General features: G+C 41.2%; 1 protein-coding gene across 1 annotated transcript in view; it reads left to right on the forward strand.

Annotated features, from left to right (window-relative positions):
• USH2A (usherin) overlaps positions 1–19,762 on the forward strand; it is a 443,094-nt gene that overhangs the window by 180,957 nt on the left and 242,375 nt on the right. The window contains exons 32-33 of the mRNA XM_038760847.1: positions 11,527–11,640; positions 13,661–13,822. Coding sequence (XP_038616775.1) covers positions 11,527–11,640; positions 13,661–13,822 — 276 coding nt within the window. The remainder of the gene's footprint in view (positions 1–11,526; positions 11,641–13,660; positions 13,823–19,762) is intronic.

Raw genomic sequence — 19,762 nt, forward strand, 5'->3', positions numbered from 1 at the left:
ATGTCAGATAAAGGCAGGGTATATTTGTTCTATCCACCAAGAGGTAGAACAATAAGTAGCATGACCTAATGGAAAGAGTGCAGACCAGGAGTCGGAGGAGCTGAATTCCCAGCCTGGCTCTGCCACTTGGCTACTCAATCTGCGCATCAGGCAGAAACTCCTCACCCTGGGCTTCAAGGCTCTCCATCACCTCGCCCCCTCCTACCTCACCTCCCTTCTCTCCTTCTACTGCCCAGCCCGCACCCTCCGCTCCTCCACCACTAATCTCCTCACTGTACCTCGCTCTCGCCTGTCCCGCCATCGACCCCCGGCCCACGTCATCCCCCGGGCCTGGAATGCCCTCCCTCTGCCCATCCGCCAAGCTAGCTCTCTTCCTCCCTTCAAGGCCCTGCTGAGAGCTCACCTCCTCCAGGAGGCCTTCCCAGATTGAGCCCCTTCTTTCCTCTCCCCCTCATCCCCCTCTCCATCCCCCCGCCTTACCGCCTTCCCCTCCCCACAGCACCTGTATATATGTATATATGGTTGTACATATTTATTACTCTGTTTATTTATTTATTTATTTATTTTACTTGTACATTTCTATCCTACTTATTTTATTTTGTTGGTATGTTTGGTTCTGTTCTCTGTCTCCCCCTTTTAGACTGTGAGCCCACTATCGGGTAGGGACTGTCTCTATGTGATGCCAATTTGTACTTTCCAAGCGCTTAGTACAGTGCTCTGCACATAGTAAGCGCTCAATAAATACGATTGATTGATTGATTGATTAAGAATAATAATAATAATAATAATTATGTTGGTATTTAAGTGCTTATTATGTGCAAGCACTGTTCGAAGCATTGGAGTAGATACAAGGTAATCAGTTTGTCCCATGTGGGGCTCACAGTCTTAATTCCCATTTTACAGATGAGGTAACTGAGGCCCAGAGAAGATGTAACTTGCCCAAAGTCACACAGCTGATAAGTGGCAGAGCCGGGATTAGAACCCACAACCTCTGACTCCCAAGCCCTTGCTCTTTCCATTAAGCCACGCTAGGGCAAGTCACTTACCTTCTCTGTGCCTTAAGTTTCCACATCTGTGAATTGGGGATTAAATGCTACCCCCTCCTACTTAGACTGTAAACCCCCTATGGGACAAGGACTGTGTCTGATCTGTTTATCTTGTATTTATCCCAGCACTTAGTACAATGGTTGAGACATAGTAAGCACTTAACTTACATCATTATTATTGTTGCTATCATTATTAATGGCTGAGTTGGCCTATGGATGCTTGTGTGGCATCAAGACCCAGTGCAGGACTAATAATCTTTAACTAAACCATTCCCATTTAAACACTGTCCCTTAAGGGGATGTTTTTGCTTTTGTGGTGTTTGGTGAGGGTTTTCATTTTTCCCCTTACATTTCATTATCTGAAGCTTCTGTTGAAAAAAAAGGAAAAAAGACCCTTCTTTCTTGTCTGGAGGGGAGCAGGAGTTCCGCTGTAGCTTTCGTCCAACATTAAACTGGGATGCAGCATTGCCTATATCTGCATTTAACTGCATCCTTCTAATGTTTCGTCTAGCACCTTGCTCTCATTTTCAGCTCACTATGCATTCATGTTCTAGGTATTTTGCCACCCATTCACCACACACCTCATCCCCTGAACCTGGGCTGACGTGGTGTTCTGCTTAATGCTGGTAGACTTGGACTTCATTTGCAGTCCTGCCTTGCTATCTGGTTTTGGGGTATCACCAGCAAACGGCATTTATTGAGAGCCTACAGGGTGTAGAGCACTGCACAAGGTGCTTGGGAGCATACAATAGAAGTAAGACAGAGTCCCTGCCCTTGAGAAATTTACAGTCTAATGGAATCATGCAGTCACATATTAAACATTTGCTAATAATTCAAAAGTTCAGAAGTTGTCGATGGAAGTGACCCATGAGACAGATTTGGTATTTGTGATACTGGTTTTCATTCATTCTGTCAAACTTATTGAGCACTTACTATGTACTAAGTAATAATAATAACTATTATTATGGTATTTGTTAAGCTCTTACTGTGTGCTAAGCATTGTTGTAAGCTCTGGAGTAGATACAGGGAAATCAAGTTGTCCCACGTGAGGCTCACACTTTTAATCCTCATTTTGCAGATGAGGTAACTGAGGCACAGAGAAGTGATTTGCCCAAGGTCACACAGCAGACAAGTGGCGGAGGTGGGATTAGAGCCCACGTCCTCTGACTCCCAAGCCCGTGTTCTTTCCACTAAGCCACACTGCTTGGGGGAGTACAATATAACAATAAACAGACTCATTCCCGGCCCACAACGAATTTACAGACTAGAGGCTACAGGTTTTTTGGTGATCGGTTTAGTCTTTGTTTGTCCTGTCAAACAGTATCACATAGAAAGGCTCTTTTGCTACTTGCCCTTGAACTTATGTAGTGGTCGTGTTCTCTGTCCCAGTTTAGGGAGGTAGGGTGAGCAGGTATTTTTTTTTTAATCCATTTTACAGATAAGGAAACTACCTTCTAAATTCTCCCATAAGGACGAAGGGAGCTGTATTCCTGGAAAATCTCCATGTAAGGGTGAACTCCTGTTCTAGGACTTCTTTGTTTCATTGCTTGGAATATATGCCTGGGCCATTTTTTCCTGTATCTCAAAGAGGCTCACACTGCCAGACAACTGTTTCCTAATTCCCTAACGATGCACTAGCTGAGCTGTTTAGACTGAGTCCCACGTGGGACAGGGACTTTGTCCAATCGGATTGTATTGTATTTAACCCAGTGCTTAGTTCAGTGCTGAGCACATAGTAAGGGTCTAACAAATGCCACAGCTGTTATTATGCTATTATTATGCTTTATGACAGAATGGAATGTATTATGCCCCCTGATATTGCAGAGTCCTGGAGCTTTTTCCACACGTCCTTCTCAGTTTTACAGCATAGTACATTACTCTTTACATTTTAGGGGCCTAATAGCTTCTTAACAAAAAATGTTGAAAAAAAAAAAAAAGAAAACAGTCAGCTGTGGGCTCACCTGCAAGCTTTGAAGTTTCGTGTTTCTCATTGCTCTATACTTTTCTGTGATTACCCACACCAGTTTAGTGTATTTCCTGGTGGAGAAAGAGCGGGGCAGCCTCACGTGACTTTTGGGCCAGAGTAAAGAATGTGCCAACCGCAACAGGATGCACCTTTTGCTCTCTTTGCAGTTATCTAGTAGCATTTTTCTCTCAAAAGGAGACCAATTTTCCCTGTATCCCTGTATCACTCTGCTCCGATGACCTCAATCTTTCTTCTTCCAATGTAATAGAGTACATTGAAATTTCTTTATAATATTTGACAAGGGAAATAGAGAAAAAACCTAAGTGGGGTATTATTGAAAGGGTATGAATAAATTAAGAATAATATTAAAAAATAAATGCTCTAGTCAGGGGGAGCATCTGAGTTTTTACGGAACACAGTATATTCATTTTTTTGGTATTTTCCATTTTATTGTAAACTCTTTTCATATAGTTTGGAAGGAATTGGGTTTGAAACATTTACCCGGAACATAAATATGGCCTATGACATAAACAGTAAAAATAGAAATGATGTAATGCTAGTGCTTAGATAATGTAGAAGAATTTCATTAGGTAATGCAGTGTTGATGAGTTAATAGCTTTGTCCTAACTCTCCTGAATGCATAATATGTCCTATGCTTCCCATGCATTATGCAATCTTCATATGGTGTTTTGTATAGTTTATGCACTTTATTTTATGCTATACGAATTTGCACTATAGGATTTGAATATCTTTTTGCAGCTTTATCATTTTGTCACTGTTCAAAATGCCTATATCCAGTTTCCTATCCATTACTTTGCCTCAATAACTATAATCAAACCAAGTTGTCAAAACTTCAGTGATTTATCAGAATGATACTGAATCTGAAGTGAATAACCCAAAGAATCCATCTACCTTTAAGGAAAAGCAAATAGGAATCAAACACTTTTCTAGAATATCCCGATAGTCACATCTTTAAAATTAAGTAATTCTAAAAGAGTCTTTATGTTTTCATTGTACGCTAAATGTGAAATCAAGGAAAGGCTCAGTTTTGCAGTCAGTCCTATAAATTTTTGGGCAGTTCCCATTCAGGATGCTTCTCCATTCAGTATCTCAGCATTTGCCCTCCCCCAAAACCCTGGGTCATATTATTCAGAGTTTTCCTTTCCATCAGGTCAAGTATCAGAGACTCCAGAGCATTTACCCAGGCAAGTGCATTTTCATTTGTAAAACAGCTTTCCAGTTGACCAATGAACCTTATTTTGAAACTCTCTACTCCAAAGGAAATTTTTAGCGAACAGGTGAATAAGGGTTAGATAATAAGTACTGGGCATTCTCATTCACCTTCATTTTTATTTCATAGAGATGTTTAAACTTGGAAGCAGAAGCACCTTATTTTGGACTCAGAAGTACTCTAGCTGTGTTTCTAGATCACTGTTAAACTGCTCAATTTTCATCCATATTTAACAAATGTCATTATTTAGTTTCATGGGGCCTCCGTGTCAAAATGTCTCTGTTGGAACATTAATTTATTCACAGAGGTTCCTTTAAGTGGGCAGAAAGCGTAGTGCATTGGATTGATTTACTGTCGGTAATCCATCCACCATGTGGCTTTTCGGGCTACGAACTTATTCTGGGATGTATATTTAAAAATCAGAAGAATTCATCTGCACTGCAGTAGAATACTGAGCTGAAGAAGCTGTGAGCTCTCTCACCTGGCGTGTTGGAGCCAGCTTCACCATCCAGGGGAGGTTTCTTCACGTTGTTTCCAGATAACAATGGCTGTTAGCCTCATGCTACAGTCCCCTAGGCAGACTGTCTAATAACCCACATTTACACTGCCCTCACCCACCCACACTTTTTCCATCAGAATACAGACACTAAAGCAGGACATCAGAACACTGTGCTCTGCAGATGGGGAATTCCAGAGAGATGAAGAGGAAATATGGTCACTGATCATGAACGTCCCTTCTATTTGTGGCAATCGGATCTGACCCTTGGGTGACATAATGCGGGATTTACAAGGCCAGCCGCCCTTTTACCAACTTGTTATGGCCGTGACTTGTGTGAAATCACCACTGCGATCATCTGACCCCTTTAAGATAATGCATGAGCACTGGGGATGATCTCTGTGATGGAACTGCTGACATTGGACTCTGGGGTGTAGAGCCTCCGTGTGTAAATTTCACCGCCAGCCTAAAAGTGCAGCGGAAATGAGTGGGTAATGAGAGTAGAGCAGCCAGTACTTTAATTGAATTAAAAGCTGGGTGACATCAATGCAGACACCTGTCCAATTACAGACAGGCCAAGGTGTTTACCGTTGCTGTGCAAGCAATTCGAAGATGACAGAAATCTTTCCGCCCACAGATTAACATAATGAAGGAGAACAGATTACAGTGGATGCTGGCCAAGCAGCTAGGTTGGCAGCTGAGGGGGGGAAAAGAAAGGAGTTTGCCGGAGGGTGTACATAGAAACTTGGTACTTTTTTTTTTTCCTTCAAACTGTTGTGTTCTAAAAAGGAGCCATCACGCTGTGGGATCTTGCCCCATTTCGAGGTGGTGCTTTGGGGTTTGCCTGCATTAAGTCAGCAGAGTTAATAGGAAATTGTGAGTGTCAAAGCAGATTCATTTCTGTTGTTTTATTGCCTCTCAGCAAACAGTACCATTAGAGACTCAAAGCTTGCACAGCTGGTGTCAATTCAGTAGTGATTTTCTCTTGGGCGGTTAAGCTGTGTCCAATTATTGTTTTTCTTTTGCTCTTTTGAAATTTGAAGTTAGAGGCTGAGTGAAAAAAGAGTTGGAGATATCTATCAGTAGGAGGAAACAATCCATCTGCCCCTTGTTACTCTCTGAACCGGACAGGTTTCTCTTTGGAAAGACCCTTTTTTCTCTGGGAGGCATTCAGATTGCCATTAACTCAAGGGCTGGAACCATGGTTCTGTACACTCTTCCAATCAGTCACTATTTATCGAGTGCCTATGGTATTCAGAGGACTGTGATAAGCCCATAGAATTCAGTGGAGTTAAAAAAAAAATGATCTCCACCCTCAAGAAGCTTATACTCTAATAGGGGAGACTCACAAAATGAATTTGAGAGGATGAAGAAGAAAGTTGGATATGTGGCTGAGTGAATGTGGTTGCTTAAATAGTAGAAGATGTAAGTCGATATGGATAAACATGCTCTTAAGCTCACAAGGCACTTCATGCAGTGAGTAGTGATGGGGCACTAGTGATGGTATTTATTGAGGGGTCACTGGATGCAGTGCACTGTACTAAGGTCCTAGAAAAGACAACAGAAACGAGAGACCCATTGCCTGCCCACAAGGATCTTTAAACATGTTTACTAATAGAGTTATCAGAATAAATAATTGAATGCATAATTGAGTAAACAATACGCATAAATGGTGAGCCTGGATGCAACTAATATGGTCTTGTTAAAAGGAGTGGTATTTTTGAAGGATTGTGAACACAAGGAAAGCCGGAGTCTGTTGATTTGGGGCAGGATGGATTCTGGGCTGGGGAGAGAATGTGAGAAATGGCATGGTTGTGGGAGAGTGGAGGACAAGATATGTTTAGAAGATTGGCTTGGGTGGAATGAAGAGAGAGCTGGGTGTAGTGGGTGAAAAGAGCAGATACGAGAAACGGACCGACAGTTGTTGGAGAAACTTGAAGCTGATTTTGAAGAGTTTTTGCTCAGTGCAGAGGGAAATGGGAAGGAACTGGAGGTTTTTGAGGAGTATTATGAGCAGTATTTTCTCAAGGTATCTTGCAGATGAGAATAACGAGTCTCCTATCTCAAAACTAAGACTCTGTAGTATAGAAAAAAGGTTTAAATGGAAAACTAAATACCCTCCAACCTCTCCTGAAGGCTTTGGTTCCCTACATCCACTGAATGGTTCATGAAACTGCAATTCTAAAAGAATGAATGTCCTTTCTTTCAAAACTCACTTAGTGGGGCATGTCAGTTTCTCAGTGTTAGGCAGCAATGCCAAATGCATTAGCGCTTAGCAGTGAGATCACCGGACCAGCTAGTGCCAATGGTTTTGATCCAGATGACAACACTCTTGGGTTTCATGGGTTACTCACACTTTTAAAACATCAATAAGGCCTACTTTATGCTTATTGAATGTGCTTTCAAATAACTCCCTTCCATTATCAGAAGGCTGCAAACAAGTTCCCCGTTCTGGATGCTGTCCTTTTGCTATTCAAAATCCAAAGAAACTTTGGGTCAACGGGAACTCCGAAAGGTCATTTAGTCCATGTCCTGCCATGACGCAGCCTCTCCTGCCTCCTACCTGCATCATTCCAGGTTCACCAATATGTAAAGGTCTTTGCAGAAAAAATAATCCACCCTGTTAGTCAGGCATTTATCTCTATGGCCAACAGTGCAAATTGTTAATGTATGTTAACACACCTCCCCAGACTGCAATTTAAGCCAGTTTTTTCATTTCTGTCCTTCATGGAGCTGAAAAACAGCTGACCACTGCCCTATAAGGAACTGTCTTATACTATTAAATCCACCCACAGTCTTCTCTTGTCCAAGCAGAACAATCTCAGCCCTTTTAACCCTGTGACAAATCTCTGAACCGTCTCCAAGTTCTCCACAACCAATTTTATCTGGTAGCTCCAAACTGAACATTAAAACCAGTAGTAATTTTCAGGAACAGGAAAGTTTACCTCGAGGTTCCTATGGGTGCTTTAGTTCCACGTAAGAAGCCCAGTAGAGGCCTTCATTAGTGATGGGGCTGTATTTCTAAATCCATCTCAGTGTGACATAGTAGTTATAGCAACTGATGGCGATTCGGTGTCATGACATTGAATCTTTATCCTGCCACGTACTTTCTTTAAGGCCTTGGACCAAACCCCAAACTTCAATAATCGTCATTTTCACCCCCTGTAAATTCTATTCCCCTGGTTTAAAAATAAACACCTGGAAAGCTATCTGAAGTCAAGAAATAGCAAAGACTGCTCAAAGAAAGTGACCCCTGATAATAAATAATTGTCTTTATTAAGTGTCTGTTATGTGTTAAGCACTGAGGTAGAGACAGGATAGTCAGGTTGAACTCAGCCCTTGTTCCACATGGGGTCATAGACTAAAGGGGAGGGAGAAGAGACAATTAATCCCCATTTTCCAGATGAGGAAACCAAGACTCAGAGCAGTTAAATGACTTGCCCAAGGTCATACAACTGGCAAGCAGCCTGTGGTCTCTCTACTAGTCTATGCTGCTTCTCAACCCCACTTATACATGCTACATGCCAGCATAGTCTGAGTCCTGTAGTCATCAGCACTTAGAACAATCAATCAATCAATCAATCATATTTATTGAGTGCTTACTGTGTGCAGAGCACTGTACTAAGTGCTTAGAAAGTACAAGTTGGCAACATATAGAGATGGTCCCTACCCAACAGTGGGCTCACAGTCTAGAAGGGGGAGACAGAGAACAAAACTTATTAACAAAATAAAATAAATAGAATAGATATGTACAAGTAAAATAGAGTAATAAATACGTACAAACATATATACATATATACAGGTGCTGTGGGGAAGGGAAGGAGGTAAGGCGGTGGGGATGGAGAGAGGAAGGAGGGGGAGAGGAAGGAGGAGGCTCAGTCTGGGAAGGCCTCTTGGAGGAGCTGAGCTCTCAGTAGGGCCTTGAAGGGAGGAAGAGAGCTAGCTTGGCAGATGTGTGGAGGGAGGGCATTCCAGGCCAGGGGGATGACATGGGCCGGCGGTCGATGGCGGGACAGGTGAGAACGAGGCACGGAGAGGAGATTAGCGGCAGAGGAGCGGAGGGTGTGGGCTGGGCTATAGAAGGAGAGAAGGGAGGTGAGGTAGGAGGGGGCGAGGTGATGGACAGCCTTGAAGCCGAGGGTGAGGAGTTTCTGCCTGATGTGTAGGTGGACTGGTAGCCACTGGAGATTTTTGGGGAGGGAAGTAACATGCCCAGAGCGTTTCTGGACAAAGACAATCTGGGCAGCGGCATGAAGTATGGATTGAAGTGGGGGGAGACAAGAGGATGGGAGATTGGAGAGGAGGCTGATACAGTAGTCCAGACAGGATAGGATGAGAGCTTGAATGAGCAGGGTAGCGGTTTGGATGGAAAGGAAAGGGCGGATCTTGGCAATGTTGCGGAGCTGAGACCGGCAGGTTTTGGTGACGGCTTGGATGTGAGGGGTGAACGAGAGAGCGGAGTCGAGGATGACACCAAGGTTGCAGGCTTGTGAGACGGGAAGGATGGTAGTCCCATCAACAGTGATGGGGAAGTCAGGGAGAGGGCCGGGTTTGGGAGGGAAGACAAGGAGTTCAGTCTTGGACATGTGATCAGTGAACAGAAGAACAGTGCTTGGCACATAGTAAGTGCTTAACAAATGCCATCATTATATCTTCCAACAGGCTACTGCTATTTCACATTGTTTGAGAGTGTGCTTCACTATGTTTTTATATCATTTATGCTGCCCTCCATTTCAGTTCATCCTACAACAGCACCTTAGGCATCCTGTGGTCATTTATTCTTCTCACACATCTTGCCCATGGGGCCTTGTTGTTGGAAACATGGCTTCGATTTTGGTGAGCTGATGGCATTGAAGGACCTCTTGGTTTGGAATCTTTTACTGCCATTTAATGTTGAGTATTGTACGGAGACTACTCTGATGAGACCACTGTGGAAATTGGATGAGTCTTCTGTTAGTAAGTCCAGCTCTTAAAGCTATGTAGAAGGGTGGCCCCATATAACCTTAGAGATTGATGTTCAACTTGGTATGGAGAGGAATTCTGCTACCTAAAGGCAGAGATAGGTAAGGAGATAAAATATCTCTATCATTGTCATAAACAGTAGAACCATTTTGAGAGGAATACAGTGCAAAATATTGCGGCCATATATCATTTCATCGCCCTCTCTTCTCCATCTGGGATAGCATCATTTACAAATAGTAAATGAAACTTTGAAAATTAGTATCCTGTAACTTTTAGATTTTGTCAGATTTTCTAATTCTGTTTTGTCATAGATATGTGCTAAAAGTCCCTATATTGCATGCAATTAAAAATAATTCAATTAAAAAAGAAAATGTAGAGCATATATTTGAGTGTAGCAGTACTTGAAGAAATCTAGTAGCTTTCCTGATTTTTCTCAAGCATTTCTTGTTTAGAAGGCATGTAGAGGCCATCTGTGATTTACAAGTGATTTAGATGTGATTTACAAACAGACCTAAGCCCTCTAAACAATATTAAAAGTTGCCAAAAGCCAACACATCTGCTTTCCTTTTTTGTCAGTTTTGCAGCTTTCATTTCTCAGTATTTATTATTTTTTCACCTGCCTTGAAATGAGAAATGTGAACTCTGATAAATTACCTGAAAGGTGGTCTAGTTTCACTTAAAGAATCTGTATTTTCCAGGGAAATGCTGTATTGTAAATTTCTCCAGCAATGCTCTTTCATGACACAAAACAGATATGGGGCTTGGAACAGAAGTACACTGAGAGGAATATTTTCCCAGAAGAAAGATCTTGAAGCTTAAAGGGGAATCTTTTCTTATGAGAGGTGTTGTTTGGAGCACAAGAGATTGAAACTATAGTGATTATGAAATATAGCAAATTAAATTTAGATAGTAACTGAAATGTCCAAACTGTAAAAAAGATTCCTTGAGCTGAAACGGCAAAGCAAAATGATCTTCATCCATCAGATGTTCCCAAATTTGAAATAAAGCCTCATCTCTCTTGGGATCACCCATCATTTTTAATAAACGTCTCAAAAGTGTGGGGTTTTTTTAGGTCTGCTTTAAAGCTAATGAACAGACTTTGAATACAGTCTGATTTTTCAGGCTCCTAGACAGTGGTGCAACTCCATATATAATTGCTTGTGCTTAAAGGAACTACCTAGCGTTATATTAAGTGCACTCAAAAATCTTTTGATTAATAGTCTTTGACAACACCCTCACCCTGGCTAAGCAGCTTTTTTTTCCCCACATTATTTGTTAAGAGTTACTGTGTGCCAGGGTTGATACAAGCTAGTCAGGTTGGACATAGTCCATGTCCCAAATGGGGCTCACAGTCTTAAATCCCCATTTTACATATGAGCTAACTGAGGTCACAGAAAAGTTAAGCGATTTGCCCAGGGTAACTCAACAGACAAGTGGCAGAGCTTGGATTAGAACACAGATCCTCTGACTCTTAGGCCTGTGCTCTACCTACTAGACAACACTGCTCTTTGTTACTGGCTGTTGGGCCACAATTCAGAGTTGGTAGAGTGAACACTGTCAGTGTGTTAAACACCTCAAGAAGGAATGCTCTTGATGAATGAGATCTGGCCTTAAGAAAACTGGATCTGTGGGAATGTCTTTCAATGAGGAGGGTGACAATAGAGACACAATCACTAATATGATTGCATCTGTAGCCACATACATATAAATGGTGCATTTGTGAATCTAAATGTTAGATGTGTTTACTGTATTCTATAGCTGTATTATGTTTGTATGTGAGGATGCATACTATACACAGATAAACCTTTCCTTTGTTAAATTGTAGGCATATTGACAGGCTTGCTACCCTTCAAAAACTATGCTGTAACCCTAACTGCTTGCACTTTGGCTGGCTGTACTGAGAGCTCACAGGCATTGAACATCTCCACTCCACAAGAAGGTAAAGTAATTTCAAAGGTCTTGACTTCCACATTTCAGTCATGAATAATAAAATAGGAGAAGAGCTAAATGCTGCAAAGCCATTTGCTGGAAAACCCCAACCTAATTTGATGACAAAGTGCAATGCCAGACCATAATTGCTCCATTTTTTGGGGGGGTGCGAAAATGAATCAAACTCCATACCCTTTAATGACATGCATCTTTAATAGCTGTAATGCAGATTAATGGGCTTTTTAATTGCTGTTACATTGTTCATGCAAGAGCCTTGTCATTAATATGAAGCATCTGAAAGATTAATGAAAGCTTCCTCATTTTACTATGGCTCAGAAGTAAATCTAGAGACAGTCTGACTAAAAAGAATTGATTGTATGGTACAGTATGAAATTGAGAATCAAACGGTTGATTTCCATGGTCTCTTTTAACTGCTAAACACCAGCATTGGCAACAATTATTTCAGTGTGATGGAACTTCTAAATGCCATTTGAGCCATTTATTAATCGTTGCTTGACTTCCTTCATCTCTTCTTAACTCTCACTTAAGTACCTGTGCCTCAGAAGTTGTAAGTGTAAGTTAATGTTTGGAAAAGCTTGCACTGAGGTGGGGAGCAAAAAGAGAAACATATTTTATAGTTCTACGGTTAAAGACTCAACCTCCCTAACCATGAAGCAACTTCTCTCCAAGGATCTGGTATAACATCTGTTTTATACATAGTGAATTGCTGAAATCTTAGGTTAATATAGTTTCTAAGGGAAGCTTTAAAAGTTGTGAGGGGAAATGCTTCCCCACCCCTGCACCCTCTTGAGTTTTCTACTTTCATCATTTGGGTGTGTAATTCCATCATGATTCTTCCCTCTGGGGCAAACAGGCTAAGGATGCCAGTGAACCACAGAAGAAAAAAGAGGCTCCCTTTGGCCCCAGGCAATCAGATGGACACCATGGCACCTAAATTACAATAGTTAAGAGAAACCAGTCATTAAGATAGTGCCTCTCCCTGCCCCTCCCTGATCCTGGACCCTGAAAGAATTACTGAGCTAAGGGAGAGGCACAAAGTAGAGAGAATTGAGTATAGGTACTTAGGTGAGAAGAAGAGACACTAATGCAAATGTTGAGGGCCATGAGGTAGAAAGGAAGGGGCAATGGTGGACAAGAGTAGTATAGGAAGAGAGGAACAGAAAAGGGCAGAGAGAGAAAAGGACAGACACACCATCTATCCATGGTTAGGAATATTTTCTGGATTAATTGAGAAGAAAATCCTCCACCCCAGGTTTGTTTGTGGGTGCTCTGGAAGAGAAGAAATGGCTCTAATTTTGGAAGCTGAGACTTCCACTGATGGACTTTCTTGCACCCTGTGACACCTGGTATTCCTTACCTCTGTAGTATTAGAATTGTCCTACCCCAGTTGTATTATCCTTTAGGCTGTAAGCTAGTTGTTGGCAGGGAAATTGTCCACTAATTCTGTTGTACTTTCCCAAATGCTTAGCACAGTGCTGTTCACATAGTGCTCAATAAATACGGTTGATAAGATCATGACCAATTATGTAATCATTCAGTAACTATATTGACCCAAATCCAGAATCATATTGTAGACTCAGAGGAGGAAGTCTCTACTCTGCAGGAATGGCAGTGTCCATGTTCTCTGGTAAAGGGATCAGGAGAAGCATCCTGCAAATCATAAGTGTAGCAATGGCCATTCTCCTCCACCCTTGACAACCTTCCTGGTCAGTAGCAAGATGGCTTTTAATGATGAAGTCACATAGGAACTCAGTCATTGAACTAATTCAAAGAATTAGGATTTCTGATTTTTCTGTCCAGTGCTCTATCTATACCATGATAGCTATAGGAATTCCCATCTGGTCTAATTTTTTTTGGTGTATGTTTTTGGTAGAGATTACCAGCATGTTACTTAAAAAATCAGCAACATTTCTGTGCAAGTCTCAGTTTTGCTCATTGATTCATTGGTTCTGGTTTTAGAAGTTTGATCTTGGGGGAGGGAAAAAAAGACTTTATAAATCTTTTTCCAGCCCCAGAGGATGTTCAACCACCAACCGCCAAGTCTCTGCCTACCTCTTTGCTTTTGATCTGGAGTTTACCAGCAAAACCCAATGGCATTATAACTCAGTATACTCTGTATATGGATGGTGTGGTGATTTACATGGGAAGTGGAACAGATCACACTGTCACAAGTATGTAATTTTGCTTTTTTATGGTTTGGGGGGATGCTCGTAAATCTTGTTTTGGTTTTAAAGCATTTTATTTTGGTTTGTAAAATTCCTACTCTTTTCTCCATTGCCATCATCCATATTGTAGTGTTGAGAACTAGAACTGAGGTGACTATGAGGGAGGGACAGTTTCCTGTTGTCTCCAGTGGTTTCCTCCTCTTCCTCATTCTCTTATCTCTGCACAGACTGTGATTGCTCAAGGCATAGCTCACATCAGCCTGAAACATTTTCCCCTCTTCATTGTGTTTCTTTTTAAGAGCCTTTAGAAAATCTGCCTTGTGGGTCAGCTACTGATAGGATTATTTGCTGCTAGTAGTTTTTTTTCACAGTTTAACCTGGAAGGATTAAAAAAGCAAGCACTGTGGAGCCTTTCCAGCTGAACCAATCCAGAAGCCCCCATCCTGGATCCAGCTAGTTACCTGGAGTGTTTTGGCTCTTCATTGCTCCTCTGCCACCACTTATTTTGAATGTGTGTCCCCTCCTCTAGACTATAAGCTCTTTGTGGGTTGGGAATATGTGTACCATCTCTGTTTTCTTGTACACTCCCAAGCAGTTAGTTCAGTGCTCTGCCAAGTGCTTACTGCACACAAGAAGTACTCAATAAAATTCCACTGATGATGGTGATGATGCTCTGCACACAGTAAGGATTTAATAAATATGATAGATTGTCAGTCTGCTGGAGATTATCCTGAATCAGTCCCCAGTAACTGCGGAGTGGTCAGTACTGCTAGCCCTTTCCCATGCTGAGGTGGAGAAGGGGAGGATGGGGGAGGAGTAGGAAAATCACTCTGGAACTGGCATAAGCAAGACCTTGGGAGCCAAGACTTGAGTTCTAATCCTGGCTCTACCAGGAGGAACATCCCTACTGGGGCTGTGAGGGTATGAAAGGACTAGTCTGAAGCAAAGAAGAGCACAAGCTAAGGTGTAATGGGTGAAGAGTATGGATACGTTGGAGGTGAAGAGCTCATTGGATGCCTTTTTTATGATATTTAAATGCTTACTACGTGCCAGGCACTGTACTATGTGCTGGGGTAGATACAAGGTAATCAGGCTGGACCCAGTCCCTGTCCCACATCGGGCTTATAGTCTTAATTCTCATTTTACAGATGAGGTAGGTGAGGCACAGAGAAGTTAAGTGACATGCCCAAGGTCACACAGCAGACAAGTAGCAGAGCTGGGATTAGAACCCCCGTCCTCTGATTCCCAAGCCCGGGCTCTTGCCACTAGGCCATTCTGCTGCTTATAGAGAAAACAGGAGGCCATCCACTGATGAAGGATACAGTAGTTGACTGAGAGTGGATAGAAATATTAAATATGGGTATATAAATAAATCAATAGCAAATAACAAAAATAAGCAAACTGGCAAGTGCCTAGGAGTTCTAAGGTGGCTGAAGAAGACTTAGCGAGGAAAACAATAGGATTAATCAAGGACTGGATCTGGAAATAGTATTTGATGGAAGAGAATGTTTGGTTTGGCACACCCGAGGAGGAGGTAAGCATACTATGTAGGGGGAAATGAGCAGGAAGGGATAATAACTTTCAATACCTGTTCTCCCTCCTTAGACTGTGTACATAGCTATAATTCTGTTTATTCTGATGGTATTGACACCCATCTACTTGTTTTGTTTTGTTGTCTGTCTCCCCTTTCTAGACTGTGAGCTCGTTGTTGGGAAGGGACCATCTCTATATGTTGCCAATTTGTACTTCCCAATTGCTTAATACGGTGATCTGCACACAGTAAGCGCTCAATAAATGCAATTGAATGAATGAATGAACGAACCCCATGTGGGACAGGGACAGTGTCCCACCTGATTATCTGTCTCTCCACCACTGCTTAGGATAGTGCTTGACACAGTAGTGCTTAGAAATATCATAGTAATGATAATAGGAAGGGAAAGCTGAGGGACATCTCCAGCCTTTCTGTAGTGTGGAGGATGTCATAAAGCGATTCATGCGTGGTACAGTAAATCTAGATGTAAACTAGAGGAAGTAGTTTGCAACTCCTTGTATAGTTTCATTTCAATAGGCTAACTTGTAGATTTAGATTAACCATCTATAAGGAAGAACAAGTTTGTTGAAAAAATGAGCCATGGAATTAAGTGTAGGTGTAGGTGAAGCTATCATATGCATATAATAATGAGATACTATTGCTACATCTTGAAACCTAGGATATAACAATTCTGCTCGACCAACAGAATACCATAGATTATTAGGGATTTGTGAACTAGTCCATAGTTGAAAGGGGTAAAATGGAAAGACTTGGGGTAAGGGACTCAATTATCATTTGTGAACATATGAAGGGATATATTGTAATGCAAATATAAAATTGTCCTTTATATTTGAAGATATCACTGACAGGGAAGTTTACCCATGGTGGGGAGTGGGTGGTTGTATAGCCCACCTAGGAGGGTCAAACATTCTAAACCACACTTGCACTACATAAAGATTATCCCATATTGTTGTATTGCATCTGCAGTTCTTAGTGTTGCTTTACCTTAGGGAATCCTACCGTCAGTGGGATATGTCCTTTGGTTTATTGTTCCTTTTTAAGGAAGTGTTGAGCCAAGCCTTCTGTACTTCGTTGCCCATTCCCCAGTGACCAATAGCCCTCGTTGTAGGGAGGTTGGAGTAAAGTCAGTGCACTAGGCAGTGGTGGAATTGAATATATGTATTTTTTTCAGCAGCAGGCACTGCTGAGCCCTCATCCCATTCAAGCACCATTGTTGAAAGAGGCACTTGGCATCTTCACTGGAAACCAGTTAATGCTGAGGTTGTAGAACAGACTATCTCTGTGTGCTCTCTTTGGTAGCAGATTCTATCCTCACCTGGTTTACATGCTGTAATTGGTTAAAGGGCAGGATATTGTATGAATACAGCTAATAGTTTTGTCTGTAAGAATGAGAGGCCTTGGGTTTAAATCCCAACAAGGGGTGTTCAGGTCAAGTCTTAAAAAGAACTTTGCAAAATAAAAGGGTTTCAAGACCTTGGAATAGGTTACCAAAGGAGCTGTAGGATTTTCTTCTCTAAAGATTTTCCAGAAAGAATTATTCATTCATTCAGTTGTATTTATTGAGTGCTTACTGTGTGCAGAGCACTGTACTAAGTGCTTGGAAAGTACAATTCAGCAACATATAGAGACAATCCCTACCCAACAACGGGCTCTGGTTTCAGTTTGAAATCATCCTGCTAGGAAGCTGTGGTGGGGATGGTGGGGAGAGATGGATAATTGATCTCTCAAGCTACCATACAGGTCTAGAATTCTCTAAAGAGAAATTAGAAAAGATAACAAGTACTATAATTACGATCAAAATGGACAACAATTTCAGCAGTCATTCTGTAGTGGTCACTAAGCAATCCTGCAGGCATGCAAAGCCCTGGACAAAGAGAGATTAAGACCACGAGGAACAATGCTAGAAAGAGAAGCTCCAGAGGAATTTTGATCTTTCCAAGGAAAGTACAGGTCACACCCCCTTCCTCTCAGAAGCTGTTTCTTTCTGGATTAACTTGTATATAGTACAGTGGCCACAGAGGTGCATAATATATGTGGCCTGGTTTTTACAGTCGTAAGGAAGAAGTTTCTAAACTTTAGGGTTGTTGGATACTAAAATGGGTCGTTGAGGTTTTTGAATTTCTCTTCCTGGAGATGTTCAAGAATAAACAGCCACCTGCTGGATATCAACATAGGGAAATGAACTTAAGGTCTTCCAGTGCTATTATTTTGCTTTTACTCCATCATTTTGTATACTTAATCTCTTGGCAGTACAATGCTAAGGTAGTCTTTGCCTCCTATAACTAGCATTTTTCCATACAGAGGCTGTGAATCCAGCCTTTGTTGACATACTCCTGCAGTCTTTCTTCATGGTGTTAAAATGCCATGCTTCTGTTGAATTTAGGCTCATTGATTTTTTTTTTTTTGCCTGAAATAGGTAAAAAGTGAAAAACATTCCATGTTTGACTCTACTTAGCATGTTGGTCTACATGGATTTTTTTTAAATTTTCCCTTCAATATGAAACATTAAAACTCAAAGGTGTTTCTGCACTTTGAGTTAGTACAAAACATATTTAAAAATGCATACAGTTCAAGTATTTTGCCTTGCATAGGCCATAAGCTAGTAGCATGGTGGGTCAGTTCTGACACTGAAAAATGAATCCAGTTAGAGAACCTCCCGAAGGCTGTTGATGTTTGCTATAATAAATAGTGCACACTTTAAGTCAAACTTTTTCATTCTGTATTCAAAGGTAATGGATTTTTTGTAACCATAGTAACCTTGGTATATTTCTGGATAAATACATGAGGTATATACATTCTGGTTTTATTTTTGAATATAAACTACCACATTATGTATTACTAATAATATGAAAAATAGGATGTAGGTTAGTATAATGACAGCTTAAACTAGTATGCATTTTTCTTCTGCAAAAAATAAATATTTATCAAAAGTATAGGTTCAATTAATTTTTCTCCCAGTTTTGTGGTATCCTTACAGTGCCATTTATCTTTTGTTGCAAGATATCCATTAATCTCGTATTTCTGTCCCATAACAGGATTTTTTAAGAATTTTGAAGCAAGAACAATTGAGCTTCAAAGCTTTATTATTAAAAACATTATCAAGAGATTGAAAGCCTGTGTGGGTGTCATTACCAGAGATATTTTGTGTGCCATTTAACATGTGTGAATACAAGATGCCCATGATTTAGAGGATGGAAATAGCTCTTTTTGAGCATATTCAGTAGGCCAGGATTAGCAAAAAGTTCAGGTCAGGTGGTATCCTGATTGATGGAAACTTTCCAAACTGGAGTCAACATGATTAGTCTCATTTTAATGAGAAGCTACTGCAAACTAGTGAACCTTAAGAAGTTCATTCTTTAGTTTGGACACCCACCCAACTTTCATATCCGAAGAGAAAGTGAAACCTTTTTATTCTAGCAATCTGACCTAGAAATCTAGATAGGACTGGAATTTTAGTTTGTCACCTCAAGTATACGCCGTGATTTCTTCAACATTTCTTGTTCCAGAATGAAATTCGAAGGCCATAGCACTCAAATAGTCATACTCCCTATTAAGCTTTAATCCCTCCCACATGTCAAATTAATAGCCCCATGATTGAACTATTTGGGAGGTAGGAGTCAATCATTTTGTTTATTAAGATACAAATAAATTATTTGTTTTGACCGTGGCTGCTTCTGGTCCATATAGCGGCTTTTTTGGTTGTTTTTTTGGTGGGAAAAAATACACAGGTGAGAATTAGACAAGGTCCCTGACCCTCTCCCAGTGCTTAGTATAGTGTTTTGCACACATTTAAGTGCATAAATAGTATTACTACTAGTACTACTCCTAAAGGGACTCCCAGTCTGAGAATAGAGAAGGGGAGAGGGGATGAGTGACAGATATATAAGGAAGGATGTAACAAAACACAAAGACAAAATAAAAGACAAGAACAATGATATATACAACAAGAGGGCTAGGTCAGTAGATGGTGTATAATAATAATAGTTTTGGTATTTTACCACTTAATATGTGCTAAGTGCTGTACTAAGTGCTGGGGTAGAAACAGTATAAGCAGATCAGACACAATCCCTCTTCCCCAGTTAGAGGAAGAGTGAACAGGCATTTTTATCCTCATTTACAGATGAGGTAACAGAGACGTTGAATGACTTTGCTCAAGATCACAGACTAGGCAGGTATAGAGCCAGAATTAGAACTCATGTCCTCTGACTCCGAGGCCTGTGCTCTTTCCACTAGGCTGTGTTGCCTCTGGTGCTTCTCAAAGATTCTAATTTCTATGTGAACTACATTCACTCTAGATTGGGCAGAGGAAGTGGGAGGCTAGGTGCGAAGGTGGGGAGATGCAAAAATGGCTGAGGGCCAGATTCTGTCCCCCATCTGATGTACTCTGGCCTCCA

This window comes from Tachyglossus aculeatus, chromosome 19 (assembly GCF_015852505.1).
Source record: "Tachyglossus aculeatus isolate mTacAcu1 chromosome 19, mTacAcu1.pri, whole genome shotgun sequence".
In the NCBI taxonomy this organism is placed as follows: Eukaryota; Metazoa; Chordata; class Mammalia; order Monotremata; family Tachyglossidae; genus Tachyglossus; species Tachyglossus aculeatus.